Source organism: Ambystoma mexicanum, chromosome 1q (genome assembly GCF_040938575.1).
Source record: "Ambystoma mexicanum isolate Mex_15411 chromosome 1q, UKY_AmexF1_1, whole genome shotgun sequence".
Taxonomy (NCBI): domain Eukaryota; kingdom Metazoa; phylum Chordata; class Amphibia; order Caudata; family Ambystomatidae; genus Ambystoma; species Ambystoma mexicanum.
The window spans coordinates 421,037,636-421,050,710 of NC_090922.1; the positions used below are offsets into that span (position 1 = coordinate 421,037,636).

At 46.4% G+C, this 13,075-nt stretch overlaps 1 protein-coding gene across 2 annotated transcripts in view; it reads right to left on the reverse strand.

The window, feature by feature from the left end:
* LOC138528210 (dipeptidase 2-like) overlaps positions 1 to 13,075 on the reverse strand; it is a 468,557-nt gene that overhangs the window by 126,714 nt on the left and 328,768 nt on the right. For both annotated transcript variants that reach the window (XM_069639676.1, XM_069639669.1), the window contains exon 7: positions 9,502 to 9,678. In XM_069639676.1, coding sequence (XP_069495777.1) covers positions 9,502 to 9,678 — 177 coding nt within the window. The remainder of the gene's footprint in view (positions 1 to 9,501; positions 9,679 to 13,075) is intronic.

Below are 13,075 nucleotides of genomic sequence, written 5' to 3' on the forward strand. Positions count from 1 at the left end.
CGGGAACGCCCCTATCATCGTCTGAGGCTCCCCCCGACAAGGAGAGCAAAAAGATCTACGGGTTGGGAAGGAAGGTAGCCTCCACTTCCGCCTACCAGGCAAGGATTGCCAACTCCACCCCTCTGCTGGCTAGTTACAACTGCCACCAGTGGGAACAAGTGGCTGCACTCATCGACTCCGCACCAGAACCTTTAAAGAGCCAGTTGCCACAGGTTGCGTTGGAGGGGAGGGCTGTGTCCGGTTTCATCCTTAAGGCAACCTTTGATGCCGCGGATAACGCCAGCAGGCTAATAGCAGAGAGCACTGTTATTAAAAGGCATGCTTGGTTAAGGCAGTCAGGGTTTAAACCCGAGACACAAGCATCCTTAATAGACAAGCCGGTGGAGCCTGATCTACTGTTTGGCAAGGCGGTAGAGGACGCTTTAAAAAATGCCAAAGATGAGTATGAGACTCTAAAGTCCCTGGGACAGTTGACCAATAAACCCCTAATCAAAGAGGGAATGGCAATTTTTGTCGCCCACGCCACCAAAATTCTCAAAGAGGCTCCAACTATTCTCAGGGGCAGGGCACACCATGGGGTAATAACCAGCAGTCTACCCAGAGATACAACAGGGGTAACAAAAGGGGTTGTGGTAAGGGTAGAGGCAGCCCCAGCAGAGGCAGCACGCCTCCCGCAAAGCAGTGACGCCGAGATCAGGGTGCCTTCCCACGCATCTCCAGTAGGGGGACGCATTACCAACTTCACCCAAGCTTGGGAAGGGATCACATCAGACAGATGGGTGCTGTCCACAGTGTCCCCAGGATACTGCATAGAACTGCTCGAGCATCCCCGAAACCACCCTCCGCGACAAAAGGTACATTCCCTAGACCACCAGAAGATCCTCCTCTAGGAGATCGTCAATCTTCTAGAAAAGGACACGATCAAACTCGTCCTGGGCAAACAGGTAAACAGGGGTATTTATTCAACTTACTTCCTTGTGCCAAAAAAAGATCTAACAATGCGCCCAGTCTTAGACTTACGCCCTGCAAACAAGTATGTCAAGCCCCAAAAATTTCGCATGACTACTCTCCAAGAGGTAATCCCCCTCTTAAAAAAGGGGGATTACATGGCAACACTGGACATGAAAGATGCCTATTTTCATATTTCCATGTTCCCAGCGCACAGAAGATTCTCGCGCTTCAAGGTGGACAGTCAGCACTACCAGTTCAAGGTGCTGCCCTTCGGTATAGCCTCGGCTCCAAGGGTATTCACCAAGGTTCTGACGGTGGTGGCGGCACACCTATGCAGGGAGGCAATCCCAGTGTACCCTTATCTGGACGACTGGCTCATCACGGGGGAGACCCCAGCAATTTGCAGTTCAAACATTCAAAGAACGATCAACCTCCTCTTCGAATTGGGTTTCTCCATAAACGAGAAACAATCAAGCCTGGTGCCAAGCACCTCCAAACCTTTCCTAGGAGCTGTAATAAACACTCAAGAGGGGTTGGCCTTTCCATCAGAGGAAAGAATTTGGAACATACTACTGCATATTCCTCAATATCAGTCCGGTTGCCAGATAACGGTACGCAAAGCGATGCGTTTGCTAGGCATGATGGCGTCATGTATTTACCTGGTCCCCCACACGCGCCTGCGCATGCGTCCCATGCAAGAATGGTTGGCGAAACAGTGGTCTCAGGCAAGTGGTCAGTGGGACGATCTAGTGGTCGTTTCGCCAACACCAGTACAAAGTCTTCACTGGTGGACAAGAGAGAACCTGTCAAGGGGGAAAGCCTTTTACGATCCAGAGGTTCAAGCTGTAGTCACTACAGACGCATCCCTATCAGGGTGGGGATTACACCTCCTTCACTACACAGCGCAGGGTCTCTGGTCTCACTCAGTGGCCAAGAATCATATCAGTCTGCTAGAGCTTCAGGCAGTATTCAGAGAGCTTCAAGCGTTCGAGCCCCACCTGTTAAACCTGTCAGTGCAGATCCTAACGGACAACACAACTGCGATGTTCTACCTAAACAAGCAGGGAGGGACTCGTTCGCCAAATCTGTCCAAGCTTGCCCAGGAAATGTGGATATGGGCACTCAGACGGAACATTTACCTGTCATCGCAACATGTTCCAGGGGATCTCAATTCTCTAGCAGACGCCTTGAACAGAGATCCTCTCCCACAAGAACACGAGTGGTCGCTAAACAGAGAAGTCGTAGAAGACAACTTCTCACGGTGGGGTTTCCCCACTACAGACCTATTTGCCACAAGCGAAAACAAACAATGTCCAGGATTCGCATGCAGGTTCCCACAGCCACACTCCATGGGGAACGCCCTATGGATGGATTGGTCAGGGATGTTTGCCCACGCTTTTCCACCAACCCCCCTTATGAGGAAGGTGGTCAACAAGATGCACAGGGAATCGACGACGCTCATCCTAGTTGCTTCCCACACCTACGCAAACTAGCTGTGTGCGAACCCATCAGACTTCTGTGCTGGCACAACCTACTGTGCCAGCACCAAGGACAAACAGTACACCCACAACCCAACTCAATGAACCTGGCAGTATGGCTCCTGAGGTCAGAGTTTGGACATCTCAACTTACCACAGAGATGTATGGATATCCTAAAGGAATCTAGGAAACCGAACACAAGGTACTGTAACTTTGATAAATGGAAAGGATTTGTTGTCTGGTGCCAGAATAAGCAATTCAACCCAGTTGATTGTACTTCTTCCAATATTGTCACATACATGCTCCTCCTGCTGGATGCAGGCCTTGTATTCAACTCACTCAAGGTACATCTGGAAGCGATATCTGCCTACACCACTTCCCACAGAAAGGTTTCGTGGTGGAAAGTAACAGTGGTGAAGGCCTTCATGGAAGGGGTAAAGAGACTCCACCCTCCAATCTCTAACCCACCACCGGGTTGGGACCTTAATGTGGTGCTTGCTAAGCTCATGGGCCCACCATTTGAACCCATGCATAAAGCCAGTCTCAAACACTTGACCTATAAAACCGCCTTCTTAGTAGCCATTACATCCATAAGAAGGGTCAGTGAAATTCAGGCTCTGTCAGTGCAGGATCCTTTCTTTACTGTTCATAAGGATAAACTGGTTCTACGTACACACCCTAGGTTCTCGCCTAAGTTTATTTCAAAATTCCACGTGAACCAGTCCATTGAGCTCCCGTCTTTCTTCCAGGAACCCAAAAGCTCTGCTGAGGTGAAACTACACACTCTAGATGTGCGAAGAGCGGTCCTCTACTATGTAAACAAGACCAGACAGCTAAGAGAAAAATGGATCAACTGTTTGTCTTCGTAGCTACAGGCAAAGAGGGAGATCGCGTCTCTAAAGGTGCCATCTCTAAGTGGATTGTAAATTGTATCCAACTGTGTTACTCCCTTTCTGAAAGAACTTTGCCTTTTACGCCTAGAGCCCACTCTACAAGAGGCATTGAGGCCCTCTAGCTTTCATTGCAAATGTACCCCTTGACACCATTTGAAAAGCAGCTACTTGGAGCTCTATTCACACTTTTACTCAGCACTACTGCATTGACACTCATTCCAAGACAGATACCCAAGTGGGACAAGCGGTTCTAAGACATCTGTTTGCTCAGGACCCTTTTCACATCCCACCTCCTTCTTCTAATACTGCTTGCTAATCTATGCACAGCATGTGATCTAAGCAGATTCCACAAGCCTCAGAAGAGATAATTTACTCACCGTAATCGTATTTCTGATGCTTGTATCTGCTTAGATTCACATGTGACCCACCTTTTCTACCCTATGAGAGAAGGCGCATAGATGCTTGTATTCTTATCTTCCTTCTATCTGCTTAGATAATCTGTACTCACACTAATCCTCATGCTACCTCTTGTCAGAAAAAATACAATCTGAGGGCCCTACACGCGTGAGGGATCATGAGTACAGTGGACGTCACACTAGGGATAGTATTACTGGCACGCCCTGTGTCGACGCCCATTTTTGAGTTTTGAAAAACAAACTGTAATACTCTGCAGCTTCCACTAGATGTCAGTCTATGCACAGCATGTGAATCTAAGCAGATACAAGGATCAGAAATACAATTACGGTGAGTAATGTATCATATATATATATATATATATATATATATATATATATATATATATATATACACACACATACACAACTCATTATTAAAAACGTAAAGAACATACAGCTATATATAAAAATAAGTTGGGGGGAAATGCCAAGATTTTGAAGAGGTTTAATAAGGAGACCAGACGAAGAGGCAATCTTGGAGGTCACAGCAAGAACATTAAACTGCTCACAGAATTTTCTTGTGGAAAGGTTGTGGGGGATATGGACTATCGTGAAAAATATCTGACCACACAGAGCTCTAATCTTGCCACAGCAGCCAGGAATGAGCGGAATCTTGCAGTTGCTTTGGCAGGGTCAGGGCTCCATGAGGTAACGACAGATACATCTTCTGGTTTATCCAGGTGCTCCATAACTTGAACAAATTACAAAGTCACAATCAATGTCAGATTTCAGCTGGACCATTTGCTGTGGCCGGGTCAGGGCTTCACAAGGTTGGATACCTTTCCAGGTTGGTCCAAGTCCTCTGCATCTTTTGATTTCAGAATATTATTTGGTACTAACAGCCAGTGCATTTTGTGTGATATATACATTTTGGTACCAGGGCACCTGGGTCTACACATAATTTTAAAAATACTACTGGAAGGATTTCCACCAAAAGAACAAAGGAATGCATTCCTGCGCATCCTGCCACTTTCAAAACTTGTTTTTCAAGTATCTTTTCAACCACTGGACTGATTTCACAAATGTTTTCAGTTTTGGGCATCAGAAGCCAAACGTATTTTTAAATGTCATGATGTGAATCCAATGGGTTAAAAGTTATTATCCTTATCCACTTTGATTACCAAACTCTGGAAACGCCACCAGGGAAATCTGCAGTCTGCTGGAACAACTTGAATTCAGGAACAATCTAAATAAAATAGACACAATTCTAATTCAAACGCAGCTTGCAGCAGCAAAAGTACTGCTCAATGGACCAACTCAAAAACACAGACACATTCTAATGGAAAACCACACACCTCCTGAATGCCTGCCTACAACCCAGCACATGGCATTCGTAGAAAGACAAATGGGCATTATTACATGTCTGGTGGTATTCTGGTGGTAAATCTGCTACCGTTACTCCCACGTGGTGCCGTGGAGTTACCACAGAGTTACCACGGGATTACAAGTGGTGGTAATTCTCCATTTTGGAGTCCATGGCACTCTATGGGGATTTTTGGCTGATTTTGCCAGCAAAATTACCACCCAGTAAATCCATCAATTTTTGGAGGCAAAGTGGAGGATTTGCCTCCAGCAAAAAGCTGGAGGTGAGTCTGACACTTTTCCTAATAAATCTGCAAATTTAATGCATGTTAATTGTGCCATCGGGAAATCCGCCAACATTTATAATTTGCGGTGCTTGAAAAGTGGACGTAACAAAGTTACTGCGACTTTTCTGCTGCACCACCAAACTTGTAATGAGGCCCAAAGACTAATACAAAGAAACATCCCAAGTCAACACTGCAATCCTAAGAGAATCCCTTCTCTGTATCAGCAATATCAAAACCGATATACATATATATATAAATATCCTCCAGCCCCAATCACAAAAAGCCACACACTGTTCGCCACAGTGCAATCAAGAGTGGGACCTGGATTATTGCAACCAATATGGAAACCTTAACTAAACCTTAGTTCCTTTCCACCTCACTTCCCACATGGAAACTCAAACTAGCCAATCGCACCCAGCATTCTAACAAGACCCTCTGCCCGGACCCCAACCAACATAATTGTACACCTCACAACCAATTTACATACGCTGCCCCAAGCCAAGGCACACACAGCCAATGGTAAGGTCTTATCTTTGGAGACAAGGCCCTTCATGCTTTTAACACAGGACACCTGGAAGGTTTTCACACTGCTATGTAGCTCGTGGATAGTGTAGGTCCAACGTAGGAATTCACAGAGGGAAGCTAGATGGATAAGGCCGTTTTTGAGGGTAGCAAGATTGACTAAAACGGCCCAAACCCCCACCTGTGTAATCCCCTATTGCCGGGTGTGTGACCTATACAGGGATGAAAAAGTCCTCATTCCACCGAGGGGCAAAGCCGTGGTCCAGACCACCTTACAAGAGGAGATACCGGAGGGAACCTATGGGGAGAATTGCCCCAGTAGTCTGGATTGGCCCATAAGCTTTCCATAGACGATTGAGCAGGCATGGTTGATGGGGATTATCACAGAGAAGTGAAAGTAATTCTCTTCAACCTGGTGAACATGACCTACATTATCCACCCCCATCAACATATAGCACAGTCGATATGTGAAAAGATCCTGGCACAAGAGATCAAGGAGTTGGAAACATTAGGTGAGACCGAGCACATAGATGGCGTGTTTGGAGAAATGACGAAGGTGCAAGAAGAAAGGTACCACATCAATGGAGTTGGCATAAGCACAAAATAAGGATCCGCTTCAAGAACAACCTCGGCAGAACTTAGTGTCAGAAGCTGAGTGCCGAACTTTAAAGACACTGCTTTTACTTGACAAAAGGCGACTTCTATTATTTTGAACCAATGTGACTCCAACTATCACCAGCTGTTGGTAGTGAAGCAATTTCAGATGGCAGTTTTGGGGCTGGCCCACTCTAACCTAACAGCAGGAGGACCTGGGTTTGGAAAAGAAGAAGAACTCTCCTCTGCAGATTCTACTGGCCTGGTGTGTTTTGTGTCTGCTGTCCTATCTCCCAAAAGACTTCCCTGGACAATGTACTCTGAGTTCTGCTGAAGCTGTTGCCAATCAGAGAAGGGCCTTTCTTCAGATTCAGCATGGACACGTCAGGCCGCTGAAGCCTTCACGGGTCGGCCACCCAGTGCATCTTGGTCATTTTGAAATATGCAAGTTGGCTCTGGGAGTTGGTGTGCTCTTACGGCCATCTCTGACAGCATATACATAGTTAACTGAAAAACATATATATATATATATATAATCAGTGAAAGAAACGTTACTTATGATAGAGTTAAGCTCATCAAATTCATTACAACAAACCCCATGACATTTGGCAGGGGTAGGAGGTGATGAGTCTTAACTCTGTGTCCCCCTGGTAGATGGCAGCCATGATATCATTTCTGATCTCATTGTTGATCCCTGCTATGATATCATGTATGTGCACATGGGCTAAGCGATTAAGAGTGTTGAAATAACCAAAGCACCAAGGCAAGGGTAAGCACTTCACTTGGAGCCTGCAGAGAGTAGGGTGTATGTGCAACCCCCAGCACACCAACTGACAGGAACATTTGGAAGAACAGACATAACCACTAGGTGTAGACGGGAGGGATGGAACTTGGAGCGTGGTGAGTCTGAACGGGATACACATCAAAACAATTCTCATTACTTCCCACACCTTCTGAAGTTAACAGGTTTTGGTGCGATGAAATGGATGACCTTAACTCTGTCATAACTCGTTTTTTCACTTGATTTCAAGGAGTTTATGTAACATCTTTTCAATGGCCACTGTCCACTGTGCAAGAATTAGGATAAAAACCACTGGCCATGGCTGTTGACCCTCTCCCCCACATGATTAAAAGGCCGGGTCCCACCGGCCAGGTTCACGTTGCAGCAATTATCCAGATCCCACCACCATTGGTCACTGACCATATTGCCACAATTAGGTGAAAAGACCAGTCTAGTGATGTGGCTAGTATGCCCCGGCCTAGTAAATAACCAGACCACACCAGCCATGGCCTTTGCCACAATTAGACAAAAAGACCATGTAGCCCATGTACCGGTCCCCGTTTGCCATCCTTCTTTAATTTGCACTTTGGTTTCTCAGAGAAATGTCCCTCTGTAACATACCTACGATCACCACAACAGCACATTGTGTTGCCGCAATAATTATTCTGCAGTACTGCAGTGCTTTCCAATCATCATCAAATGCTCTAAAATTAAAAAGCATTCCCCACCCACATAGCTTCTCTCCATGGGCACTCCTCCTTTTTAGGTCCCTGAACCCTTCCATTGACACTCTCCTACTATCCAGTTTCCCCTGCTCTTTGCCGTGACGCACTTATTTTCCGGCTGCATCTTTTTATGTTTCTGTGGTAAGACGAAAATGATCCGATTGAAGAAAGGCTCTCCAGCCCCATAACCACTTGGAGACCTTTTCCTTTTTCAGCTTTCCACGGGATTAGAATTGCTCACATCAAAAAAATATGGCATTTTCATTTCTGAAAATCTCCATGCTGCACCACAACATGGGGCGAGAAATATAGATTTTTTTTGGGATGAGGGCTCTCCCTTCTCTGTCAAATGTTTTAAGAACTACTGAATTAATTTTACAACAAACCAAAAAAAGGAGCACACACTTGTTTTTTATTCGGACAAACCCGTCCAGCAGTGTTTGTAGTTCACGTGTTTAATAGAAGCATGCATGCCTGATTTGTCCAGCAACTTAAAGCAATAGAATTTTGGGAAACATTTTTTTCTTTCCTATGTGAGTTCCACTTGTACAACACCAAAACAGTGATGTACAACAATATCTTTAAAAAAACAATCTACAACTGTGGGCATGAGTCCATACCTTAAAAAGAGCACTTCCGAGGCAGGGACGTAATTTCACCAAAATGCAGGGGTAGCCGAAGTGACATCACATGACCCTTGACCTCTGTTGACATCACAGGAAGTGATGTCACTTGACCCAACCCTGAAGTGACATCACGGGAAGCGATGGAACACAACCTTTCACACCTTCACAAAACAGGAAGTTGCATCACATAGCATTGTTACTAAAAACACTACGAAAAATATGGTTACGATATCACTAAGATGTGATATACATTTCATACAAGAATGGATCCCCATATGTATCGTTAATATCAGTGTGTACAGGCCCATATTACCAAATTACTGTGAATGCACACAGACGGCCAAGGCCAAATGATAATGATGTGTTATTATAAAGCACTTACATTTAAGGGCATTATATAGAACACATATACATACAATATCACCCACCCTGTGTTGGTACTCATTTATCGACCTCAGAAGGATGAAAGGGTTAGTTGATGTGTTTAAGAACACACTAAATCAGTGACCCCCGTAGAGTGTGCCTGAAATAAACCTTCAATGAGTATAGCAAATTATTGTATAGAATTTCAGAAAGACAAATTATTTGTTAATCATATTCTTTCTTATTTAGAGTCGCTGCTCAAAGTGTTACACTTGTGGAACCCTCTGTTTTTTTTTTAAAGAGGCCTGAACAAGAAAGCAAACCACTTCAGCAACAAAGAGCCACATGGCGCTGGGCACAAAACGTTTTTTAGGGGTAGCAAGGGAGACCAAAGGGACGCAGCTGCGACCCACAAATGACATCCCTGTTCCCAGGCACCCACACCAAACTCAGTATGGCCAAGTGAGCAAATTAGAGGAAGATAAGAGATGGTTAAACAGGTGACGTCTAATGGCATTACTCACCAGACGCTTCAGAATGTCGTCCGGCACGTTCCTGGGGTGTGGGCAGACAGCAAAGGCTGACGAATGGCTGAATATAACTGGCGCCTCCGAAACACTGAGAACTGCTCTCGCTGTGCCCTCTGAAGTGTGAGACAAGTCTATTATCATGCCCAGGCGGTTCATCTCCTTCACCACTTCCTAGAAAACAGAGTGACAAATTTCTCTCACCACTGCATGAAGGTGTTATTTTTACCAGAAACATTGTAATTGTAAGCAAATAGAATTCCAGCTAAACTCCACATGCATTTTAGTGCAGCAACTTTTTTTTATAGTACTGTTAAGAAGTCTAACTCTGTGTCTTTTGCTTCTGTGTAATAATAAGATCATATTGCATACATGAATAATGTCCTCATACATACTATGGGCGATTGAACCTGCCCCCGAGTATCCCACAAATATTTGTGGGTAATCGCTTTAAAAAAAATCTGGGGACCGGCTAATAACGTCTAGTGTGAGGAAGAGTCCACACCAGCCAGGGTAGACTGGGGCGCTCTTGGGGTCGGGTGAATCAGGATGCAGTATAGGGGGGATCCCACAGAGCCACGTTCTCCTGTATAACATGCACATTTGTCCGAATCCCATGGACCGTAAGACCGAAATAGGGAAAGAAATGATAGTATAGGATCGCGACAGCAGGCCAACCAAGTCCACAAACTGTTAGAGCACGGGCAATTCTCAGTCGCACTGCGCCCAAGAGTGCAATATAGGCATGTGTTGCAAGTAATTGAAGAGAGATGTGGTTATAAGTCTGATGGATTTATTTGCAAAGTAGCCTGACACGTGTTTCGAGTCTAAACCGACTCTTCATCCGAGGCTGTAAATGGGAGATGGGACCTAAGATAAATTGAATGAAGGACAGTGCCAGAAAACTCTCTCACGGCTTTGCAATTGCGGTAATTCCAGCACAACAGGAAAAGACAAAGTGATGTGAAAGGAAGCAGTCCACAAACTGAAAGAGTGTGGGCAGCTTCCACACACATATGCACAGGTCGCCAGACAGAGCCAGGTTTCCGTCCACTTTCCAAATGGATTGATAGGTCAGGCAGTATCCATGATACTTTTGCCTGGCCATAAAATGGTGGTCAAATTACCACAATCTGTTGAACGTGAAGTAAATTATGGGAGGGCTTACTCGCAAAGGAAAAAGGTGGCACGTGGGCATAGGACAACAGAAAGAAACCAGGAAGAAACAGGCCAGCCAATCTGAGTGCTTATTGGCCCATCATATTACCTTAGGGTGAGGGATGGTAAGCTGGAGTGCACACATAACTTGTGGAGCTGCTGTGATGCTGGAAATGCATTGGAGGGACAGGGCCTCCCTGTCCTTGTCCTGTAGTCCTTTTTCATTTGTGTTCTGTATTGTTTTCTGCCCAGGAGTCCATGTGGGACTCCTGGCAGTGCAGCTCTTCCTGTTTTTGGTTTGGTGTACAGACCCATGGGATACCCTTATGGCACCCATGGGAGGGGGTACAATCCTGTGCCCCTAGTGTATGTTTTTGGGCACCTTTGTCTGACCCACAGAGCAGGGTATGGGCTGGTGGCAGCTCCATGCGTAATTTGACAGGTGCTCTGAGTATCCTCCATTTTGGGATACCCAGGCCCTGCCATTGGAATCAGTTGATTCCTGATAGGAAACAAGACGACCCCTGTGGCCTATTGCTTTCTATTGCCTGTTGTTTTCCCAAAGTCCTGGGAAGCCCTGACTCTGTCCCCTCCCTCTGACTGGCTGTTGGGTGGAAGTTCCATATATGGTGTTCTTGTGAAGTCCATGCCAGACTGGCTGGAGCCTTCCTAGTGACTGAATTTTGTGGGTACAACCTGTGGGTGGGACCTAGGTGAATGGAGTGTGTGACCAATATGCACTTCTTGTTGTGGATGTCTAGGTTCTGGTGTTTGACACAATGACTGAGACAATTCTGCCCGAAACTGGTATGAATGCAGTGCGTAGGGTTGAATGGCTGGGTACTTGTCCCAATACACATTCCTTGCTGTGAGTGTCTGAGAGGGAGGAGTATGGCCTGAATTTGCTGTATGCCTTATTGGCTGACTGACTGCATGAATGCCCTTCTGTATGATTGGCTGCTGAGTGTGACCCAGCAGTGTGGATGAGAGACAGAATAGTATATCTGGGGACCTCTCACCACTGGAAATTGTTCAGAAGCTGAAGTTGAAACGGATGCTTAACCTCGAAGCCGAGCCTGAAGAAGAAGGTTGACTGCTGTCTCCCTTTGCCGAAATCCGAAAGCTGAAAGCCGTCCAGACTGATCCAAGAGAGGACCTGGTTAGGCGCCCTCTTCCCGTGCTCCGAGGGACCATCGAGCACCACAAACATTCGCCGAAGTGCCCTGGAAGTCTGACCCTCAAAAGGCTGCTGACCGGAGACTGGGACCGCAGAGGAGAACGAAGATCAGCACCGGACATTCCGTCCACCGTCGTTGACCAGGGTTCGCAAGTCAGCTGTACCCGCTGGAGGCCTGTGGAAGCCGTGTTACCCAGAAGAGGGGACCGCTTGATGCCGTGCCACCGATGACCAGAGCCGCACGCTCCTTTGCCTAAGACTTTTGATTCCCAGATGCGCTTGTCCGCACTGCCGCCCGCCTTATCCCGCCGGAGAATGCCAGGCCGTCGACGCGCTGAGGAGCATCCGCCGGTGGGTTTCCCGCCACCCAACGACTGTAGAGACGCCGGACGACTCAACGCCCTTTTTGGTCCACAGTTCTTCATAAACTCTTTGCGGTCCTGAACTATTGACATCGAGGTGCCCCGCACGCCTCTTCCTTGCAGGACGCCTTTGCTCCATCGACGACGAGCACCGCTGGGACCGAAGCTGCCGCCTCGACACTGAGTTCACTTTCTTCGTGGGATCTCAACAATCCGTGGCTCCTGCTTTAAAGGGTCTGTCGACGACCCGATGTCGAACTCTGCTATTCCAGGTACATTGGGGTGGTAGAAACATAGAAGGAAATAAGACTTATGGGCTTGTGATATATCATTACTTTACAGGTTGCCCAGGTGGGGGGATCTCCACACAGAACTGTGTCTAGTGGGTAGGGGCCAGTATTCTGCCAATTGTACTAACCAACTGCTTTCCTCCTATGTCTCTTGGTGGTTGCCTTTATTAAGTGATCTGTGTGACATTTAACCAGCGTATAGTTGATGAACTTTAATGTGATCTGATAATAATTGTGGTACCACTTTAGAACTGTATATATTTGCAATTATAGATCTGCTGAGCACAAAGTGAGTTATTGTGATTGTGTACATAACCTTGAACTTAATTATATAAAGACTGTGGGCCTCATCACGAGTTTGGCGGTAACCCTTAAGTCTGACGGTCGCGCTATTACCGCCGGATTTAAGGGTCCGCCAAATCAGGGCTTCGGCGGATTTTTCCCCAGCTCTGAGCTGGGGGGAAATCCGCTGAAAATGCACGCTATTACCGCCGGCGGGAAATCCGCCACCAGTAAGAGCGTGAAAATTCCCCATTGAGCCCAATGGGGAATGGGGCATTCCCGAATGGGCTCAGTGGGGAATG